A 19,399-nucleotide genomic window follows, 5' to 3' on the forward strand; every position below is an offset into this window, starting at 1 on the left:
TTACTAAACATTATTATAGAAGAGTTAAGTTTAAGAATTTTAAAGTTTATTATATTAAAAACATGGCCGGTGTGGTGGCTCATGCCTGTAATCCCAACACTTTGGGAGGCCGAGGCGGGTGGATCACTTGAGGGCAGGAGTTCAAGACCAGCCTGGCCAACATGGTAAAACCCTGTGTCTATTAAAAATACAAAAATTAGCCAGGCATGGTGGTAGGCACCTGTAGTCCCAGTTACCTGGGAGGCTGAGGCAGGAGAATCGCTTGAACCTAGGAGGTGGAAGTTGCAGTGAGTCAAGATCACACCACTGCACTCCAGCCTGGCCAACAGAGCGAGACTCTGTCTCAAAAAAAAAAAAAGTACCATTTTTTATCTTTTATACCTTATTTTTACTGTACCTTTTCTATGTTTAGATATGTTTAAAAACACAAATACTTAACCATTGTGTTACAGTTGCCTGCAGTATTCAGTACTGTCACATGCTGTATAAGTTTGAGAAGCAATAGGCTATACCATATAGCCTAGGTATATAGTAGGCTATTACCATCTAGATTTGTGTAAGTACTATATGCTCTGTGATGTTTGCCCAGTGATGAAATCACCTAACTCGTTAGAGTGTATTCCCATATTTAAATGATGCGTGACTGCATTCAGCTTTGATTAGTGCTGATGAAATTGTATTTTCTTAATTTTAAGACCATTACAGAAAAGTAAGTGTAAATGTTACATAAGCATTCCTTGGTGAACCACAAGTAAAGATATGTGATCAGTCTCTGCTGGAGATTTGTTTTCATTTTGTACTTTTAAAAGAACAAAGGATTTTTGTTGTGGGGGCTTTTTTTTTTTTTTTTTTTGGGTTTGGTTTCTTGGAATTTGAGCTTCAGAATATAGATTTTAAATTTAAAACCACAATGTAGCAATTAAATTTATTTACTGATTATTTAAAGTAGTTAAAGAAAGTGATTGAATATGCAAGGTAGAAAAAATATTACAGTCCATAGGAAAATTTGAAAATAAAAAATAACAGCTTTCATTTGTGGATGTCTGCATTATTACGTATCTATTGAAATGAACACGCCCATGATATTCTATAAACAGCTGCACCAGGAAAATTAGGGAAGAGATTGCTGTTATTAGTTTGACTGGCAGTTAATGGATAGTCTAAATAGTGAACACTAGTTTGCTCCATATAATTTAGCACAATCTTCTCCAGTCTTTAGATAAAGCATGCAATTAGAACCGTAATGATGGCTGTGAATTCGTTTAAGGTTTTGCACTATGTTCAAATTTAAGTTTTAAATAAAATTTACTTGGACATAGAGTATGTTAAAATTCCAGACAACTTGAGGAGATTGATGAAATTTGGCTTTCTAATACTGATCAGAAAATGTAAATGGATATTTTTAATGGGTAAATAAATGTGCCAGTATTGTAACTAGTATTCCCAGTAACTAGCTTTTCAACAAATACCATCTAATATCTTCGTTGCCCTTTGAAAATGTGTTTCTTTGTGGATTTCTTCTATTATTAAAAAGAAGTAAATCTCCTATTAGTTCTTTTTATTGGGACAAATCTCTACTAAAGTGAATGAAGTGCAGAAATCATGGTAGACAAAAACAGCAGGTTGCCTTATACTGAATGGAAACTATACAATAAGTAATTACAATCAGAAAGTGCAAATTAACAGCATACTCATTTTTGGGGCAGTACATTATGATATAATTGCTTTTGATTTATAAACATATAGAGTAAAAGTATAATTTGTGATGAGTGAAAAAAGTAATTTTTAAATTTAAAATAGTAATTTCACTTTTATGCAGTAGTTAATACTACCAAAGACTCCCTTTAACTCTGCCTCCATAAATCCCATGTTTTGAAAGAATTCTTCTAATATATACTATTCATTATTTTTCAAAAAAATAAAAGACTTCTTGAGATATAATTCGCAGGTCAGAAAATTCATCCTTTTAAAGTGAACAATTCAGTGGTTTTTTCATAGAGTTTATTCATAGAGTTGTGCAGTCATCACACACCAATTTCTTGTTTTTTTTTTGTTTTTTTGTTTTGAGGTGGAGTCTCACTCTGTTGCCCAGGCTGGAGTGCAATGGCGTGATCTCGGCTCACTGCAACCTCTGCCTCCCGGGTTCAAGCAATTCTGCCTCAGCCTCCTGAGTAGCTGGGATTACAGGCGTGCACCACCACGCCTGGCTAATTTTTGTATTTTTAGTGGAGACGGGGTTTCACTATGTTAGTTAGGCTGGTCTTGAGCTCCCGACCTTGTGATCCACTGCCTCAGCCTCCCAAAGTGCTGGGATTACAGGAGTGAGCCACTGCGCCCTGCCCACACACCAATTTCCCTACATTTTCATCACCACAAAAAGAAACCCCATATTTAGTAACAGTCACTATCTTTGCCCTCAGCTCCTGGCAATCACTAATCTACTTTTTGTTTCCATGACTTTGCCTATTCTGGACATTTTATTGTATAAATGGAATCATACAATACGTGCCTTTTGTATTTACTTCATTTACTTAGCATAATGTTTTCCAGGTTCATCCATGTTGTAGCATGTATCAATACTTTATTCTTTTCAGAGTTGAGTAATATTCCACTGAATGGATATACTGGATTTTGATTAGCAATTTTTCGGTTGACGGGCATTTGAATTCTTTCCAGTTTTTGGCTATTAGGAATAATACTGCTATGAACATTCAGGTGCATATTTTTCTGTAGACATCTGTTTTGAATTCTGCGTGTTAACAGATATAAGGAATGGCTAACATTCAACATTGTGAACATAATTAATGCCACTGAATTGTATGTTTAAAAATGGTTAAAATGAGGCGGGCATGGTGGCTTACGCCTATAATTCCAGCACTTTGGGAGGCTGAGGCAAGAGGATTGCTTGAGCTCAGGAGTTTGAGACCAGCCTGGGCAACAGAGGGAGACCCGTCTCTACAAATAATTTTTAAAAATTAGGGGTGTGGTGGCACGTGCCTGTGGTCCCGGCTACGTGGGAGCTTGAGGTAGGAGGATCACCTGAACCAGGAGGTCAAGGCTGCAGTGAGCTGGGACTGCACCACTACACTCCAGCCTGGGTAACAGAGTGAGACTCTGTCTCAGATGGGGGAAAAAAAAAACCTGAAAAAATTCTAAATACTTCTGGGTCCCACGCAGTTCAGATAAGGGATACTTAACGTGTTTCAAATGCCTTTTAACTTATAATGCACTTTTAGAAATCTGTCCTAAAAGCCAGGCACAGCAGTGTGCACTTGTAGTCCCAGTTACTTAGGTGGCTGAGGTGGAATTCTTGGGCCTAAGAGTTCAAAGCAAAGCTGGGCAACATAGTGACACCCTTTCTCTTAAAAAAGAAAAGAAAAAGAAAACTGTCCTGAAATACACAGGATTTTATGTATAGTAATGAGCTTATTTACTAAAAGATTATATAATACAATGAAAAATGGAATCCACTTAATAAAGTATGGTTTCTCTAGCAAAGGGAATATTTTTCTACCATTAAAAATTATGGTTTGGGGCTGGGCACCATGGCTCATGCCTGTAATCCCAGTGCTTTGGGAGGCTGAGGCAGGAAGATTGCTTGAGGCCAGGAGCTCAAGACCACCCTGGACAACAGAGTGAGAACCCATCTCTACAAAAAATTAGCCAGAAGTGGTGGTGCATGCCTATAGTCCCAGCTATTCTGGACACTGAGGCAGGAGGATCACTTGAGTCCAGGAGTTCAGGGTTGCAGTGAGCTGTGATCATGCCACTGCACTCCAGCTTGGGCGTCAGAGTGAAACCCTGTCTCTTAAAATATATACATACGTATATTTTAAATAATATGTTTTAAATAATATACACATTATATTTTATAATATATATTAATATATAATGGTTTTGAAAAATGTAAGGGCACAAGGAGATGAGAACAATAAGTTGTTTTATACAGTGAACATTTACTTTATTATTATAGAACAGAAGGTAGAAAAATAGAGATAGTGAGTAGCGGCTTATTTTAAGGAGCTTGACTGTGAAGGAGAGAGAAAATGGAGATTAGAAGTAAAGCCATTCTAAGAGAAAAACTAATAGAAGAAATTTGAAGATGTTTATAGGCTACAGGGCAGAAACCAATAGAGAAGTAAAGATTTTAGTATCTTAACAGCAATTGGAAGTATGTAATTTCCTTTCAGCCACTGTAAATGTTGAAAATAGTTGGAGACCCTTATAAGTCTTAGACACAGGTAGAACTGCCTTGCATAAAAATTCTTAGCTTAGGCTGGGCACGGTGGCTCACTCCTGTAATCCCAGCACTTTGGGAGGCCAAGGCAGGTGGCATCTGAGGTCAGGAGTTTGAGACCAGCCTGAGTAACATGGTGAAAACCCGTCTCTACTAAAAATAAAAAAATTAGCCCGCATAGTGGCGGGCACCTGTAATCCCAGCTACTGAGGCAGGAGAATTGCTTGAACCTGGGAGGCAGAGGTTGCAGAGAGTCAAGTTTGCGCCATTGCACTCTAGCCTGGGTGACAGAGTGAGACTCTGTCTCAAAAAAAATTCTTAGCTTAACTGTCTGTGACTGCAGAGAGTGAGGAAGAGAGAAAGAAGAGTGGAAATGGAAGGGCAGGAAAGATGAAAAGAGAGAAAGGGAAAAACCATATTACATACTATGAGAACATTAGCCATTGAGGTCAGCCTTTGGAAAACATTAGGGAAGAGGTTTTATTAATGGCATCTAATTATATAGATTCCTAATATCTATCTTTTTTTTTCTCTTCTAGATTAGGATTATGGCTAATACTATGTTCAACTAGTTATTTAGTAATGATGATACATTTACATTAACGCAGATGATGATCACAGTTTTCAAAAATAGTATACTTAATGAATATATTTTTGCATTTAAGGGAGGAAAAGACTGAACAGTTGTTGGATTGTAAACAAGAACTTGAGCAAATGGAAATAGAACTCAAAAGGCTACAACAAGAGGTTTGTACCTGGAATATCTATTATTTAGGACCACCAAGTAATTGGAAATTGATTTTGTTCCTTGTAACTTATAACCTTTACTTCAATGCTTTATGTAAATAAAAGAGGTTCCTGAGGCTTCCAGAGATTGGATGACTTTTTCAGAGTCTCTCTCTTCAAAAATGTCAGAGCCAAACTTTCTTCCATATTAATGCTATTCAAACTCTGCTAAGATTCAAAAGAGCTACTTAGGACTGGGGTAGTTCCACATTTTTCTTTTTGATGTGTTTGGCTTCTGTGGCCTTGGAAGCTAGAACACCTCTACTGTAAACTATGCTCTTTATGTGTATCTCTCTGTGTCTCTGCTCCCTGATAGTGCTTTATGCTAACTTATATATGATAGAATGCTTTTTGATTTTTTTTCACTTTTCCTATTAAATCAGATTAAAACTTTTAAAAAAGTATCTTTATTTTACAGCAGCTTCTTCTTTTTTCACCTTAAACCAAGAGTAATTAATAGTTCCCTTTTACAATCACTCTAATGTTTCATTTTTATTTGGGGTTAGTGTATGAGTTCTTTAATCCATAAGTGCTAAGGATTAGGATAAGGCTGGATAGTTGTTTCTTCCCTTAACTTCCCCATATCTGACATTTTAGATGCAGAGAATACTGTAATTGCAGGATCATAAACTGAGACCTTCATAGATAAATGAGACTGGGCTTCATAGTCTTTATTTCTAGACATGCTGTGGCTGCTTTTCTACTTGTTGGCAGCAGGGTTTTTTTTATGTATGTTGGTTTTCTTTAAGGTGGTGGTTTTCTTTAAAGTGGTAGTTTTCTCTAAAGGTTCTCTCTAAAGCAGTCTTTTTGGTCTCAAGCCTCCTCACCACTGTTAAAAATTAATGAGGATTGGTTTAATGTGGATTATATCTATTGGTATTTACCATATTAGAAACTAAAACTATGAAATTTTAAAAACTTAAGTCTGGCCGGGTGCGGTGGCTCACGCCGGTAATCCCAGCACTTTGGAAGGCCGAGGCAGGTGGATCAAGAGGTCAGGAGTTGGGGACCAGCCTGGCCAACATAGTGAAACCCTGTCTTTGCTAAAAATACAAAAAATTAGCTGGGCGTGGTTGTGGGCACCTGTAATCCCAGCTACTCAGTAGGCCGAGGCAGGAGAATTGCTTGAACCCAGGAGGTGGAGGTTGCAGCGAGCTGAGATCATGCCATTGCACTCCAGCCCGGGCAACAGTGTGAGACTCTGTCTCAAAAAAAAAAAAAAATTAAGTCACTTGGGTTGGGCTCAGTGGCTCATGCCTATAATCCTAGCACTTTGGGAGGCCAAGGCAGGTGGGTTGCTTGAGCCCAGGAGTTAAAGACCTGCCTGGGCAGCGTGACAAAACCTCATTGCTACAAAAAAAAGAAAAAATTAGCTCCATGTAATGAGGCACGCGCCTGTAGTCCCAGCTACTTGGGAGACTGAGGTGGGAAGATCACTCGAGCCTGGGAGGTCGAGGCTGCAGTGAGCTATGAATGTGCCAGTGATCAGCCTGGGTGACAGAGTGAGACCCTGTCTCAAAGGAAAAAAAAAAAGTCATTAAAAAAATAACCCATTCCATGTTAGACTCCATCTCTAAAATAAATAAATAGGTTGGGCGTGGTGGCTTATACCTGTAATCCCAGCACTTTGAAAGGGCAAGGCAGGCAGATCACTTGAGGCCAGGAATTCAAGACCAGCCTGGGCAACATGGCAAAACCCTGTCTCTACTGAAAATACAAAAATTAATTGGGTGTGGTGGCACACACCTGTAATCCCAGCTACTTGGGAGGCTGAGGCACAGGAATCGCTTCAACCTGGGAGGTGGAGGTTGCAGTGAGTTGAGATTGTGCCACTGCTGCACTCCAGCCTGCGTGACAGAGTGAGACTCTGTCTCAAAAAAAAAAAACAAAAAAAAAGGTAGATGAATAGATACATAGGTATTTTAATGAAATAACCATTATTTTCCAAAACAAAGAATAATTAAAAGAATGGTACTATTTTACATTTTTGCCGATCTCTTTAATACCTTGCTTAATAGATGACTACTACTAGATTCTCATAGCTGTTTCTGCATTTAGTCTGTTAAGATGTCACACACCACGTAGCCTCTGGAAAATCTTTACTGTGCCCTCATGAGAGAATGAAAGTGAAAAAGACAAATAATGTCTTAGGTTATTATGAAAATAGTTTTGACCTCCTGAACTCCCTGAAAAGGTTTCAGGGCCCACAGAAGACCCTGGATTACACTTTAAGAACTACTATCCTAAAGGATTACAGTAAGGCTTTTAAAAGGTTGGATTTTAATATTTGTCTCAAATGACATTAATATATGCACTAATTATTTTATTTGGAAGCATTAAAAAAAGCAAGATTTTGGTATGTCACAACATATCTATAGAAACTTCTATACAGTAATTAATGATTTATTTTAGTAATATTGTTTGCCTTTTCTGTATTTTTACCATCTTTTATTTTAAAATTAACTTTTTCACCATAAATTAATTGCAAATGGTTGTGTTACATAGATGTTAACTTATTTTAAAATATCCTGAATATTTTTTACATTCCTGACAGATAGCATGATATTTAAAACATATGAACATAGATGTATATATATGTTTAAAATACTTCAATTTTTTAAAAAAGACTTTAAAAAAATTTTAGCAACGTATCCAAGATAATGAAAAAAGAAGTAGGCCGGGCGCGGTGGCTCACGCCTGTAATCCCAGCACTTTGGGAGGCAGAGGCAGGCGGATCATGAGGTCAGGAGATCAAGACCATCCTGGCTAACACGGTGAAACCCCATCTCTACTAAAAATACAAAGAATTAGCCGGGCAAGGTGGCAGGCGCCTGTAGTCCCAGCTACTCGGGAGGCTGAGGCAGGAGAATGGCGTGAACCCCGGGGCGGAGCCTGCAGTGAGCCGAAATCATGCCACGGCACTCCGGCCTGGGTGACAGTGAGACTCTGTCTCAGAATCAAAAAAAAAAAAAAAAAAAAAAAAAAGTGTTTATAGCTCCCCACTTAAAAAACAAATTTAGATATAATTTACATACCATAAAATTTATCAGCTGAGTGTGGTGGCTCATGCCTGTAATCCCAGCACTTTGGGAGGCTGAGGCGGATGGATCACCTGAGGTCAGGAGTTTGAGACCAGCCTGGCCAACATGACGAAATTCCATCTCTACTAAAAATACAAAAATTAGCCGGGCATGGTGGTGGGAGCTTGTAATCCCAGCTACTTAGGAAGCTGAGCTAGGAGAAGAACCTGGGAGGCGGAGGTTGCAGTGAGCTGAGATTGCACCATTGCACTCCAGCCTGGGCAACAAGAGTGAAACTCCATCTCAAAAAAATAAATAAATAAATAAATTTATCAAATTGTGCAACAAAGAATAACAAGTTGATAACAGAAAATAATTAAAATATAATTTTTAATTTTTATTTAGAACATGAATTTGCTTTCGGATGCTCGCTCTGCCAGAATGTACCGAGATGAATTAGATGCACTTCGAGAGAAAGCAATCAGAGTTGATAAGCTTGAAAGTGAAGTCAGCAGATATAAAGAGAGACTACATGATATTGAATTTTATAAGGCAAGAGTTGAGGTATGTTGCATAATTAACCATTATTTTTTTTTCTGTGTTAGAATTTTAACACATTTAAAATGCAGTTAATAAACATGAGAAACTCTTGAAATGGTGAACAAACAGTAAATACATTTGGGTATGTTTATTTTATGATAGATTAGCATATTGCTCTTAGTTAGACTTTTACAAAAGGGATCTGTGGATATTACTAATTTTATTGAACTCTTTGGGGCTCTTCTTTCATTCCTTTTCTTAGCATCATATATAGAGCAGACCTTTGAAGTCCTTCCCTTGTAGTCAAAATATTTACTTCTATTAATTTCAGACTTTTTCCCAAAAGTGAAAGCAAAACATAATTTCAGATTGCTTCTTAACTGAGATCACTAAATTAAGATTAATGAAGCCTATGTATATGCAAACAAATGAGAAAATATTCTAACTTGATAGTTACAGTTCAGTGTTACATGCAGTTGAGTTTGACAAGAATTTGACAGGTCAGGCTGGGCGCGGTGGCTCACGTCTGTAATCCCAGCACTTTGGGAGGCCAAGGTGGGCAGATCACCTGAGGTCAGGGGTTCGAGACCAGCCTGGCCAATGTGGCAAAACCCCGTCTCTACTAAAAATACAAAAATTAGCCGAGCATGGTGGTGCATGCCTGTAAGCCCAGCTACTCAGGAGGCTGAGGCAGGAGAATCGCTTGAACCCAGGAAGTGGAGGTTGCAGTGAGTCGAGATCACGCCACTACACTCCAGCCTGGGCGACAGAGTGAGACTCTGTCTCAAACAAAACAAAAAAACAGAATTTGACAGATCTTGTATCTTCTTTCTCAGTTAATTTCCTCATTATCTGTAAACAGGAGATTTTGGTCAGTTTCAGTATTAGGATAAGAAGGAGGGAGTATACAAAATCAAGAAATGAAAACATAAGAGAAAGTAGTTAGAACATTTTAGCTTAAAGGTTACCAGTAAGTAGACCCAATAGGACTGTAGAGATAAAGTACATATTAATTATTTGCCAGTTATTTAAAGACATGTGTATGCATGACACTGTTAAGGGATTCTCATGAATACCACTGTCTTAGTATACTTTTTCTAGACTTTAGTTTAGAAACCATAGGTATATAACTTAGCAAGATAGAATTGTGAACACTTGTCTTCAAAACATATGCAGGGACTTTTAAGGATTTCCTCAAGGTGTATTTATGTAAAATATTTATTAATAGAGCCTTGGTTTATGATTTATTTGAGTTCTGGTTTAAGTCTTGGTATTTTACTGCAAAAACCTCAAGCCCTTCACTTCCAAGTTATAGCTCCAAATACAGAGAAATATTTAAATCTATTTTAGTCAATACATTAAGCCTTGATTCCATGGAGAGTTGTATCTTAAATATCTGGAAGACTACTTGTACTTAGTTAATTCCTTATCCTTGTGACTAAGGAAGTTAAATATACCCCGACAATTTAATGTGAAGTTATAGTAGTAGTACATATCTTAAGAACTGAGTGTTTTGTTTGCATTCTAGGGTAAAAAGGAAGCCAAGAAAACATTAATTGTATTTCTGTTACTCAGTAGGTTTACTCATGCATAGAACTGTTGATAAAGATGGCTTAATGTTTTATGATAATCTTTATGTTCCATAACTTTAAAAAATTAACAGATATTAACATATTTGTGATAAATGTTTATAGGAATTAAAAGAAGACAATCAAGTTTTATTAGAAACAAAAACCATGTTGGAAGACCAACTAGAAGGAACTCGTGCTCGTTCTGATAAATTACATGAATTAGAAAAAGAGAACTTACAACTAAAAGCTAAACTTCATGATATGGAAATGGTAAGTTTTAAGAGGTAGATCAGGTACATGGCCTTTAAGGAAAACTTCCAAGATTCAGCTGATTTCCCTGTATTGGCAAGGATGGCTAGTGTCCTTGAGGCTTTAACAGAGAAGAGAGAGCTAAATAAATTAGATGCCTCCAACTTTATATAAATATAAAAGTAGTAGAAATTTCTGGTTTTGTTACAGAAGCATGTTACTTACGAATTTTGTCTTCAACCTTTTAATACCACAATAAGCTATTGTGTAAGCATGTCTTTAAAAATACAGAAATCTGATTGCTAAAATTTAGCATTGGTTCATAATTCTTTTGTTATATCACTGAAACAGTATGTTGACTATGAAGAAGAATTTTCATTGTGTCCCCAAAGATCAGCTTAAAAGGATGTCAGACACTTAATCAGTATAATGACCAGTAATAATTATAATTGCCTTCAAAACTGAAAAATTTAAGGAACTCATAATTATTACTGAGTTTCTGATAAGTAAAAGTTGTGAGAAATAAAGTATTTGCTCAAAATTATACTGTTTCTTAGCTTTTTTTCCCTCCCTAATCCTTGCCAATAAAAAAGGAACGAGATATGGATAGAAAAAAGATTGAAGAATTAATGGAAGAAAATATGACTTTGGAAATGGCACAGAAACAAAGTATGGATGAATCATTACATCTTGGCTGGGAGCTGGAACAGATATCCAGAACTAGTGAACTTTCCGAAGGTATTCCCAATTATTTTAATTTAAATAGATAATTGAATCCTGAAGTTGTATTTATGTTTACTTGCAGTTGTTTATTTTCCACAGTGGGAGATATCTCAGAAGACTACCTGTCTCCATGGAAATGATTTCACACAGTAATATATTGTTTGTATTTCTTGGGTCTGGTCCCTAGCTTTACATGTCTTACAACTGAATTTTATGAATGCAATAACAGATTTGATTGGTTTCTTATCCACTATTTCATGTTAGTATCCTAAGAGGCTGCAATACCAGTTTATTAATGTATTTTAAGAAATATAGCCATCTAGTATATAGAACAGAAAAGTCGTATTAGTGGTCAGCATGTTCTTTGACTATCGGTAAACCCAAATAGGAAGTTAAAGCATAATGGGCAAATTTTCAGATGAAAATATAGTTAGAATTAGTTAATTTAAGGATCTTCATGACTACTTGTAATATGTATAGTCTCCATTATAAGATTATACCTGACAACCAGCCCAGCCTGCTTATACTATGGACCTAATGTAAGATCCCCCATGTAAATTTTTAACTTTTGGCTCTTTTTTCCTGGGCTTCACAGTGACTTGTCCTCTTTCTTAAAGCTGGGCATGATGATGTACAATTGTTTGGATTATAGCTTTGGATATGCTAATATGGATTTTTGAAATTACAAAAAAAATTCACCAGTTAGGTCACATTTATTCAAATTAGACTAGTTTCAAAACCCCTCAGTTTTGCCCAGTGTTAGATTGTTCTACTTGCATTTCTTCAGCAAATATTTACTAAACACCTAACATATGTAAAATACTATACCAGACACCGAGGACATAATGTTGAGGTAGACATAAACTCTTGAGATTTTATAATCCAGTGCTTACAGAATAATTACCTCTATAGATGATTCATCCTATTGATTACCAGTTAGGTTCTTCCTGTTTTATACTTGAAAACCTAATTCCAAATTCTGGGGCCCCATGTACTGACTATAGAGTAAGTTATGATATTCAGTCATTGAACTTGTGTTACTTAAAATATTTGTGAAACTTTAAAAATTACATTCCTTGTGAATTGAGTTACAAAGAAAGCAATTCAGACTTAAATGTTTTCTACTAAAGGTAGTTAGAATTACTGTGTTAGTTAAGAATTTCCTTACTTGTTAAGTGGGGACAAAATAGTGAATCTCATCTAGACTTCTGAGGATTAAATTGTTGATATTTGTGAGGCCCTTAAATAGTGCCTGGTAAATAGTAAGCATTCAAGTATTAAATATCATAATTATTATGTCACTGTTGTTTTGTAATTGATCTTAGCTGGTGGTGTAGAATTGAATATTTGCTGTACTGTGGTGTAGTTTTTATTTTTTAAATTATACAAGGGACTTTCCAGAAAATTTACAGAATTTGGGGAAAAAAGGAAGAAATAAAAGGCACTAATAATTTTTTAAGTCACTTTTCAGAAAATTTGCTTCAGAACTTTTCTATCTCATTTTCTAACCCATGTATCTTAGGAAAGTTAAAAGTATCTTAGAAGTTTTTTAACTGCCAGTGTGTTTAATAATCATCTAGTATACAAGTTTGCAGTACTTGTGCTTTCAAGTTTCTATGGAATAGGTGGGAATGTAAACTGGTTCAGCCATTCTGGAAAACGGTGTGGAGGTTCCTCAAAAAATTTGAAATAGAACTCTCATAGCATTCAGCAGTTTTGCTCCTGGGTATATATCTAAAGGATATTAAATCAGTATATCAAAGAGATATCTGCATTTCCATGCTTGTTGCAGTGTTATTCACAAATGTCAAGATATGGAATCAACCTGTGTCTGTCAATGAAATGATGGATAAAGAAAACGTGGTTTATATACATAATGGAATATTAGTCAGTCATAAAAAGAATGAAATTCTGGCCAGGTGCAGTGGCTCACACCTGTAATCCCAGCACTTTGGGAGGCCGAGGTGGGTGGATCACGAGGTCAGGAGTTTCTCACAACTTTTATTTATCCTGACCAATATGGTGAAACCCCATCTCTACTAAAAATACAAAAATTAGCCAGGCGTGGTGGCGCACACCTGTGGCAGCTACTTGGGAGGCTGAGGCAAGAGAACCTCTTGAACCCATGAGGTAGAAGTTGCAGTGAGCTGAGATCACCCTATTGCACTGCAGCCTAGGTGACATAGTGAGACTCTGTCCCAGAAAAAAAAAAGGGGGGGGCGGGGAGTGCCGGGCGTGGTGGCTCACGCCTGTAATCCCAGCACTTTGGGAGGCCGAGGCGGGCAGATCACGAGGTCAAGAGATCAAGACCATCCTGGCCAACATGATGAAACCCCATCTCTACTGAAAATACAAAAAAAATTAGCTGAGCATGGTGGCACGCACCTGTAGTCCCAGCTACTCGGGAGGCTGAAGCAGGAAAATCGCTTGAACTCAAGAGGCAGAGGTTGCAGTGAGCCACTATCATGCCACTGCACTCCAGCCTGGGTGACGGAGCAAGACTCTGTCTCAAAAAAAAAAGGAATTCGGGCCGGGTGCGGGGGCTCACGCTTGTAATCCCAGCACTTTGGGAGGCCGAGGCGGGCGGATCACGAGGTCAGGAGATCGAGACCATGATGAAACCCCGTCTCTACTAAAAATACAAAAAAAAAAAAATTAGCCGGGTGTGGTGGCGGGCGCCTGTAGTCCCAGCTACTCGGAGAGGCTGAGGCAGGAGAATGGCTTGAACCCAGGAGGCGGAGCTTGCAGTGAGCCGAGATTGCGCCACTGCACTCCAACCTGGGCGACAGAGCAAGACTCCGTCTCAAAAAAAAAAAAAAGAAATTCTGTCATTTGCAACAATATGGATGAACTTCGAGGGCATTATGTTAAGTGAAATAAGCTAGGCACAGAAAGACAATAGTGCATGATCTCATTTATATGTGGTATCAAAAAAATTCAAACTCATAGAAACAGAGACTAAAATGGTTGTTACCAGAGGCTGAGGGGTTGAGGGTATTGGGAAGATGTTGGTCAAAGGACACAAAATTTCACTTAGATGAGAATAAGTTCAAGAGATCTATTGTGTATCATGGTGACTATTTAAAAACACCTAATCCAGGTAGATTAACAATAATGCTACTCTTAGGGAATAATATGTATTTAAACTGTTTCTATACTGTGTTTTAATAGATATCATACAACAGAATCAGATTTATAAAGGGATAATGAATGGAACTGGATTAAAGATTTTAAAATAATTTCAGCATGCTCAGAATATTCATTTTGAACTTTTAGCCAAAATAAAACAAGTAGTATTGTATTTGCAAAATTCATTTAATCCTTCATTAGTTGCTATTTAGAATAACGTATCCTGTAAGTTTATAGTTAAATTTAAATAATCTTTTAATTTAAAAAAAGACTTGGGCAACTAATGGAATTTTAAAAGTCAGTAACTATTCAGTATACCGGCTTTCAGTAAAAGATTAACAACATGATGACTAGAAAAGCTGGAAATAAAAATTGAGGTTTTCTTTACTTAAATATGGAGGTTATTTGCTTATCTAATTTTGAAGAGATTTTTTGCATGGTGGGGGATATGTTGGATGTGCGTGTATTTCTTTGGTTTTTATGAAGAAGAATTTGAAACATACACAAAAGCAGACCTGGAAATTCCCTCCAGTACCTTTATTCATTTCCTTTCTTGAAATAGTAGGTCTCATATTTCATTTGTAAATCCTAATGTTCTTATATCAGCAAAATATTTAATGGGTCTGCTTGAACTCCCAATTTCTTCAATCTAAATTTTATGCTTTTTTTTTTTACTAGAATGCTGTGGATGCATTAAAAGTTAAACATTTATCTCTTGGCTGGGTGCAGCGGCTCATGCCTGTAATCCCAGCACTTTGGGAGGTCAAGGCAGGAGGATTGCTTGAGCTCAGGAGTTCGAGACCAGCCTAAGTAACAGAGACCCAGTCTTTACTAAAAAATAAAAAAATTAGCTGGCTGTACCTGTATTCCCGGCCGCTTGGGAGACTGAGGTGGGAGGACCCCTTCAGACCAGGAGTTTGAGGCTGCAGTGAGCTAGGAACACATCACTGCATTCCAGCCTGGGTGACAGAGAGAGACCCCATCTCTTTTAAAAAAGAAAAAAAGAAAAGGAAAAAAAAGATTTACCTCTCTTGTTTATCTTATATAACTTCATTGAATTTTTAATAAAGTTAAAGATCAGATAATGCAATGCATATACACTCAACTTTTTAAATAGTAAAGAGTAAACATAGTAAAAACAGTAAAGAGTAAATACAATGGTGTATTTTTCAATATTATAGCACCCCAGAAATCCCTGGGCCATGAGGTGAATGAGTTGACATCAAGTAGATTATTGAAGCTAGAGATGGAAAATCAAAGTTTGACAAAAACCGTAGAAGAGCTTCGGACTACTGTGGATTCTGTAGAAGGCAATGCTTCCAAAATCCTGAAAATGGAAAAAGAAAATCAAAGACTCAGTAAAAAGGTAAATTAAAATATAGTGTTTATTTTAATGTTAAAAAATACTTGTAAAAGTGTAAATAAATGGCACATTTATTTTCCACTTTTTAAATGCACCCTCAATGTTATTTTAACTTGTTATGAAAATTTTCAAATATACACAAATATGGTGTGAATGAACCCTATACTCATTATTCAGCTTCAACAATTAAGAACTTACTAGCTGATCTTGGCCAGTTGCGGGGGCTCACGCCTATAATCCTAGCACTTTGGGAGGCCAAGGCAGATGGATCACCTGAGGTCGGGAGTTTGAGACCAGCCTAGCCAACATGGTGAAACCGTCTCCACTAAAAGTACAAAAATTAGCTGGGTGTGGTTGTGGGCGCCAGTGATCCCAGCTACTCGGGAGGATGAGGCAGGAGAATCTCTCTCGAACCCGGGAGGTGGAGGTTGAAGTGAGCCGAGATCACGCCACTGCGCTCCAGTCTGGGCCATAGAGCAAGACTCAAAGTCTCAAAAAAAAAAAAAAAAAGAATAAGCAGGGCTAGAGGAGTTATATTTACCAGTTTCCAAATAATGAATTGGTTCTCTCATATCTTCTTGAGAGAACTAGTGAGTGAGTTTCTTTAGTGTCATTATGAACCCATGAATTTAAAAATATTTGTATGGTTTTAGTCCACTGCGTTTGTTTTTCTTACTATCTCAACTCAGGCTAGTGGAAACCTCTTTAAAAGCTGCTTTGGTCCTGAATCCTTGTGACATGGCCTTAGCACTCCTTGAGAGCTTTCTTGCTTTCTGCCATGACAAAATATTCTAGGCTCATCTTGAACATTTTCTGTCCCAGACCTGGAGACAGCCATTTCTCTAAAATTAGCCTTTATTCCTTTTAGTGGGAAATGATATTTAGAGACCACAATTTGGGCATTATGAAACCTGAATCTTAATCAGACTCTGGTTGAACAGAAATATTCAGTTGTGCAAGAACAAGTGTTTTATTTTTGCATATCTTTCTGCACACATAATTCTACATAAATAGAATCCCATCATAAAAACATGCATGACTAAGAATTGTTTCTAAGAAGTTCCTAAGTGATGCTCATCCTGCTGTCCTGGAATCGTGCTTTGAGAACCACTGCCTTAGATTATTCAGAGGCTCCTTGGTATTCTTGTAAGATTTTTACTGTTTTAAAATGTTTTTACATTGTCTTCAGTCCATTAACTAAATAATCTTAATAAGCATTTGACAATATAGTGTTAAAGTAGGATGACCATTTAGAATTTAGAACAGTTTTTAGTTTTCATTAAAATTGGGCCTGTAGAGTACAGTTTCTTTTTGAAATTAGCTTTGAAGTTTAATATGTAAATTCTTAGTGATGCAAGCAATTTTTGATTAATTGTAAAAATGATTTTTTATAAATTGAATGTTTCACTTTAATCCCATTGATACAAAACAACAAATGAGTTTCAATAACTGTTATTCTTATATTTCCGTCTATGTAATGTGAGAACCTGATTAATTATTCACAGCTGAAAGCTTCCTGAACTGTAAATTAATGTTGAATTGAGTTATTGGATAAGTTTTTTGACCCGATCCTTTTCATATGATTATTATTATTATCATCATCATTATTATTGGTAGTAGTAGTATTTCGAGCTAGGGTCTCACTGTGTCACCCAGGCTGGAGTGCAGTGGTGCGATCTCAGCTCGCTGCAACCTCTGCTTCTCAGGTTTAAGTAGTCCTCTCACCTCAGCCTCTCAAGTACTTAGGACTACAGGCACAGGCCTCCATGCCTGGCTAAGTTTTTTTGTTTTTTGTTTTGTTTTTGGTAGAGACATCGTTTCACCGTGTTGCCCAGGCTGGAAATATTATTGGAAGATTGTTTCCGTGTGTAGTTATTTCCATTAATGTTAAAATAGAAAAATTAAAATTGCTTTACAGTGCTTCATTATTGACATAAGAATTTAACATTTAACTTGCAGTAGAATATTTTATAAAGTCTTCTTGATTTTTTAAATTGCTTGGTTTGAATATGTTACGTGATAATGGGAAAATCAATAGTCTTAGCATATTTTTAACTTTAATTTGCTATTTTGTACATATTAACTACCAGTATTTTTGATCTCTAAAATGTGTAATTGAAAAGAAATTAGAACCTAAAATATAAATATTTACTGCAGTTTTCTTTAGCCCTTTTTTATAGTAGTATTTTTCTCCCTCTTTTTTATCTTAAAGCAAGTCCTTTCTTTTTTCCTCATTAAACTTATACTGTACTATTTATCATCTTTTCCTTCATGCTTTTTATATCTTCTCCTTCCTTCTTGCTCACTGAAATTCTCTGAGTATAAGTAAAATTTTACTTTACAAATCCACTCAAGTCAAGAGAATCTTTAAATAAAGTTTGTATAGTTCTCATATAGCATATTATCATTTATTCAGCTGGATTTGTCTTTGTGTTTAGAAAGTGAAATTTACCCCAAAAGATGCACAGGATAAGAAATCATGTCTGCATATTTTATACAGCTACAGAAATTAGCATGGAATGCTACTTGAATTTCTGTACTAATTTCTTAAATTTTAGCATTTGGATATTAACACTATTTTATCCTTTATTCAGTGATTATCTTTTGTTTTGACATGTTTTCATTGTTGCAGAATATTTAACATATTGTTTTGTGATTTAATTTTCTCTAGGTTGAAATTCTTGAAAATGAGATTGTTCAAGAAAAGCAAAGTCTTCAGAATTGTCAGAGTTTAAGCAAGGATCTAATGAAGGAGAAAGCTCAGCTTGAAAAAACAATAGAAACACTGAGAGAAAATTCAGAGAGACAGGTTCATACATTTTTTTACTAAGTAGACAATGTATTTTAAAATTTATTAGCAAAAGTTATTTAAAATATATGCAAACAAAATGTTCATATAAACATTAAAGGGAAATATTTTAGAATTTTTTTATTTTAAAGTAATTATAATTTTACCTCATTTTCTAACCTGTGTATCTTAGGAGAGTTGAAGAGAAAGCTTAAAGTTTTTTAAACTACCAGTGTGCTTAATAATCATCTAGTATAAGCATTTGCAGTACTTGTGCTTTCAAGCGTCTATAGAATAGGGCTGCAGATTCTAGAGTCCCTGAGTGCAGTTGGCCAGGAAATGCAGCTGTCCTCTGACCTACCAAAGAGGGAGAAATGTGGTGGCAACCACACTGTCTTGGATATTATCAAATTTGTTTTCAAGTGTTTAATATTCATTCTCATTTTATGTTTGAGGAAACTGAGAACTGGATCGATTAATTGACTTATTTTTGAAATATTTATTTATTTGAGACAGGGTCCAGCTCTATCACTCATGCTGGAGTGCAGTGGCACAATCATAGCTCACTGCAACCTCGAACACCTAGGCTCAAGCAATCCTTTCACCTTAGCTGGGACTACAGGCGTGCACCACCATGCCCAGATAATTTTTTATTTTTATTTTTTATTTTTTTGGTAGAGACAAAGTATCGCTATGCTCCCCAGGCTGGTCTCAAACCCCTGAGCTCAAGTGATATTCCTGCCTCAGCCTCCCGAAGTGCTAGGATTATAGGTGTCAGCCACCATGCTTGAGCATTAATTTTTTTTAGAAGTTAAATTATTTGTTTATATCATCCAGGTACAGTCCTCAGACCAGCCGTAAAAGTGAAGGTTTCTTTAGAGATACAGAACCAAAATTCTAGACTAAGCTTCAATCTTCACTTTTCCAAGCTTGTTGAGATTATTTAACACACTAAATTTTGAGAATCATTCCATTAGATCACACTATAAATTG

The 19,399-nt window shown here is 36.4% G+C and overlaps 1 protein-coding gene across 12 annotated transcripts in view; it reads left to right on the forward strand.

The window, feature by feature from the left end:
- The window catches only part of CCDC88A (coiled-coil domain containing 88A), a 225,316-nt gene that overhangs the window by 157,459 nt on the left and 48,458 nt on the right, over positions 1–19,399 (forward strand). For all 12 annotated transcript variants that reach the window (XM_058429136.1, XM_058429135.1, XM_058429137.1 and 9 more), the window contains exons 9-14: positions 4,903–4,984; positions 8,449–8,607; positions 10,278–10,424; positions 10,997–11,141; positions 15,437–15,621; positions 18,290–18,427. In XM_058429136.1, the coding sequence (XP_058285119.1) occupies positions 4,903–4,984; positions 8,449–8,607; positions 10,278–10,424; positions 10,997–11,141; positions 15,437–15,621; positions 18,290–18,427 (856 nt within the window). The remainder of the gene's footprint in view (positions 1–4,902; positions 4,985–8,448; positions 8,608–10,277; positions 10,425–10,996; positions 11,142–15,436; positions 15,622–18,289; positions 18,428–19,399) is intronic.

This window comes from Hylobates moloch, unplaced genomic scaffold (genome assembly GCF_009828535.3).
Source record: "Hylobates moloch isolate HMO894 unplaced genomic scaffold, HMol_V3 SCAFFOLD_15, whole genome shotgun sequence".
NCBI lineage: Eukaryota > Metazoa > Chordata > Mammalia > Primates > Hylobatidae > Hylobates > Hylobates moloch.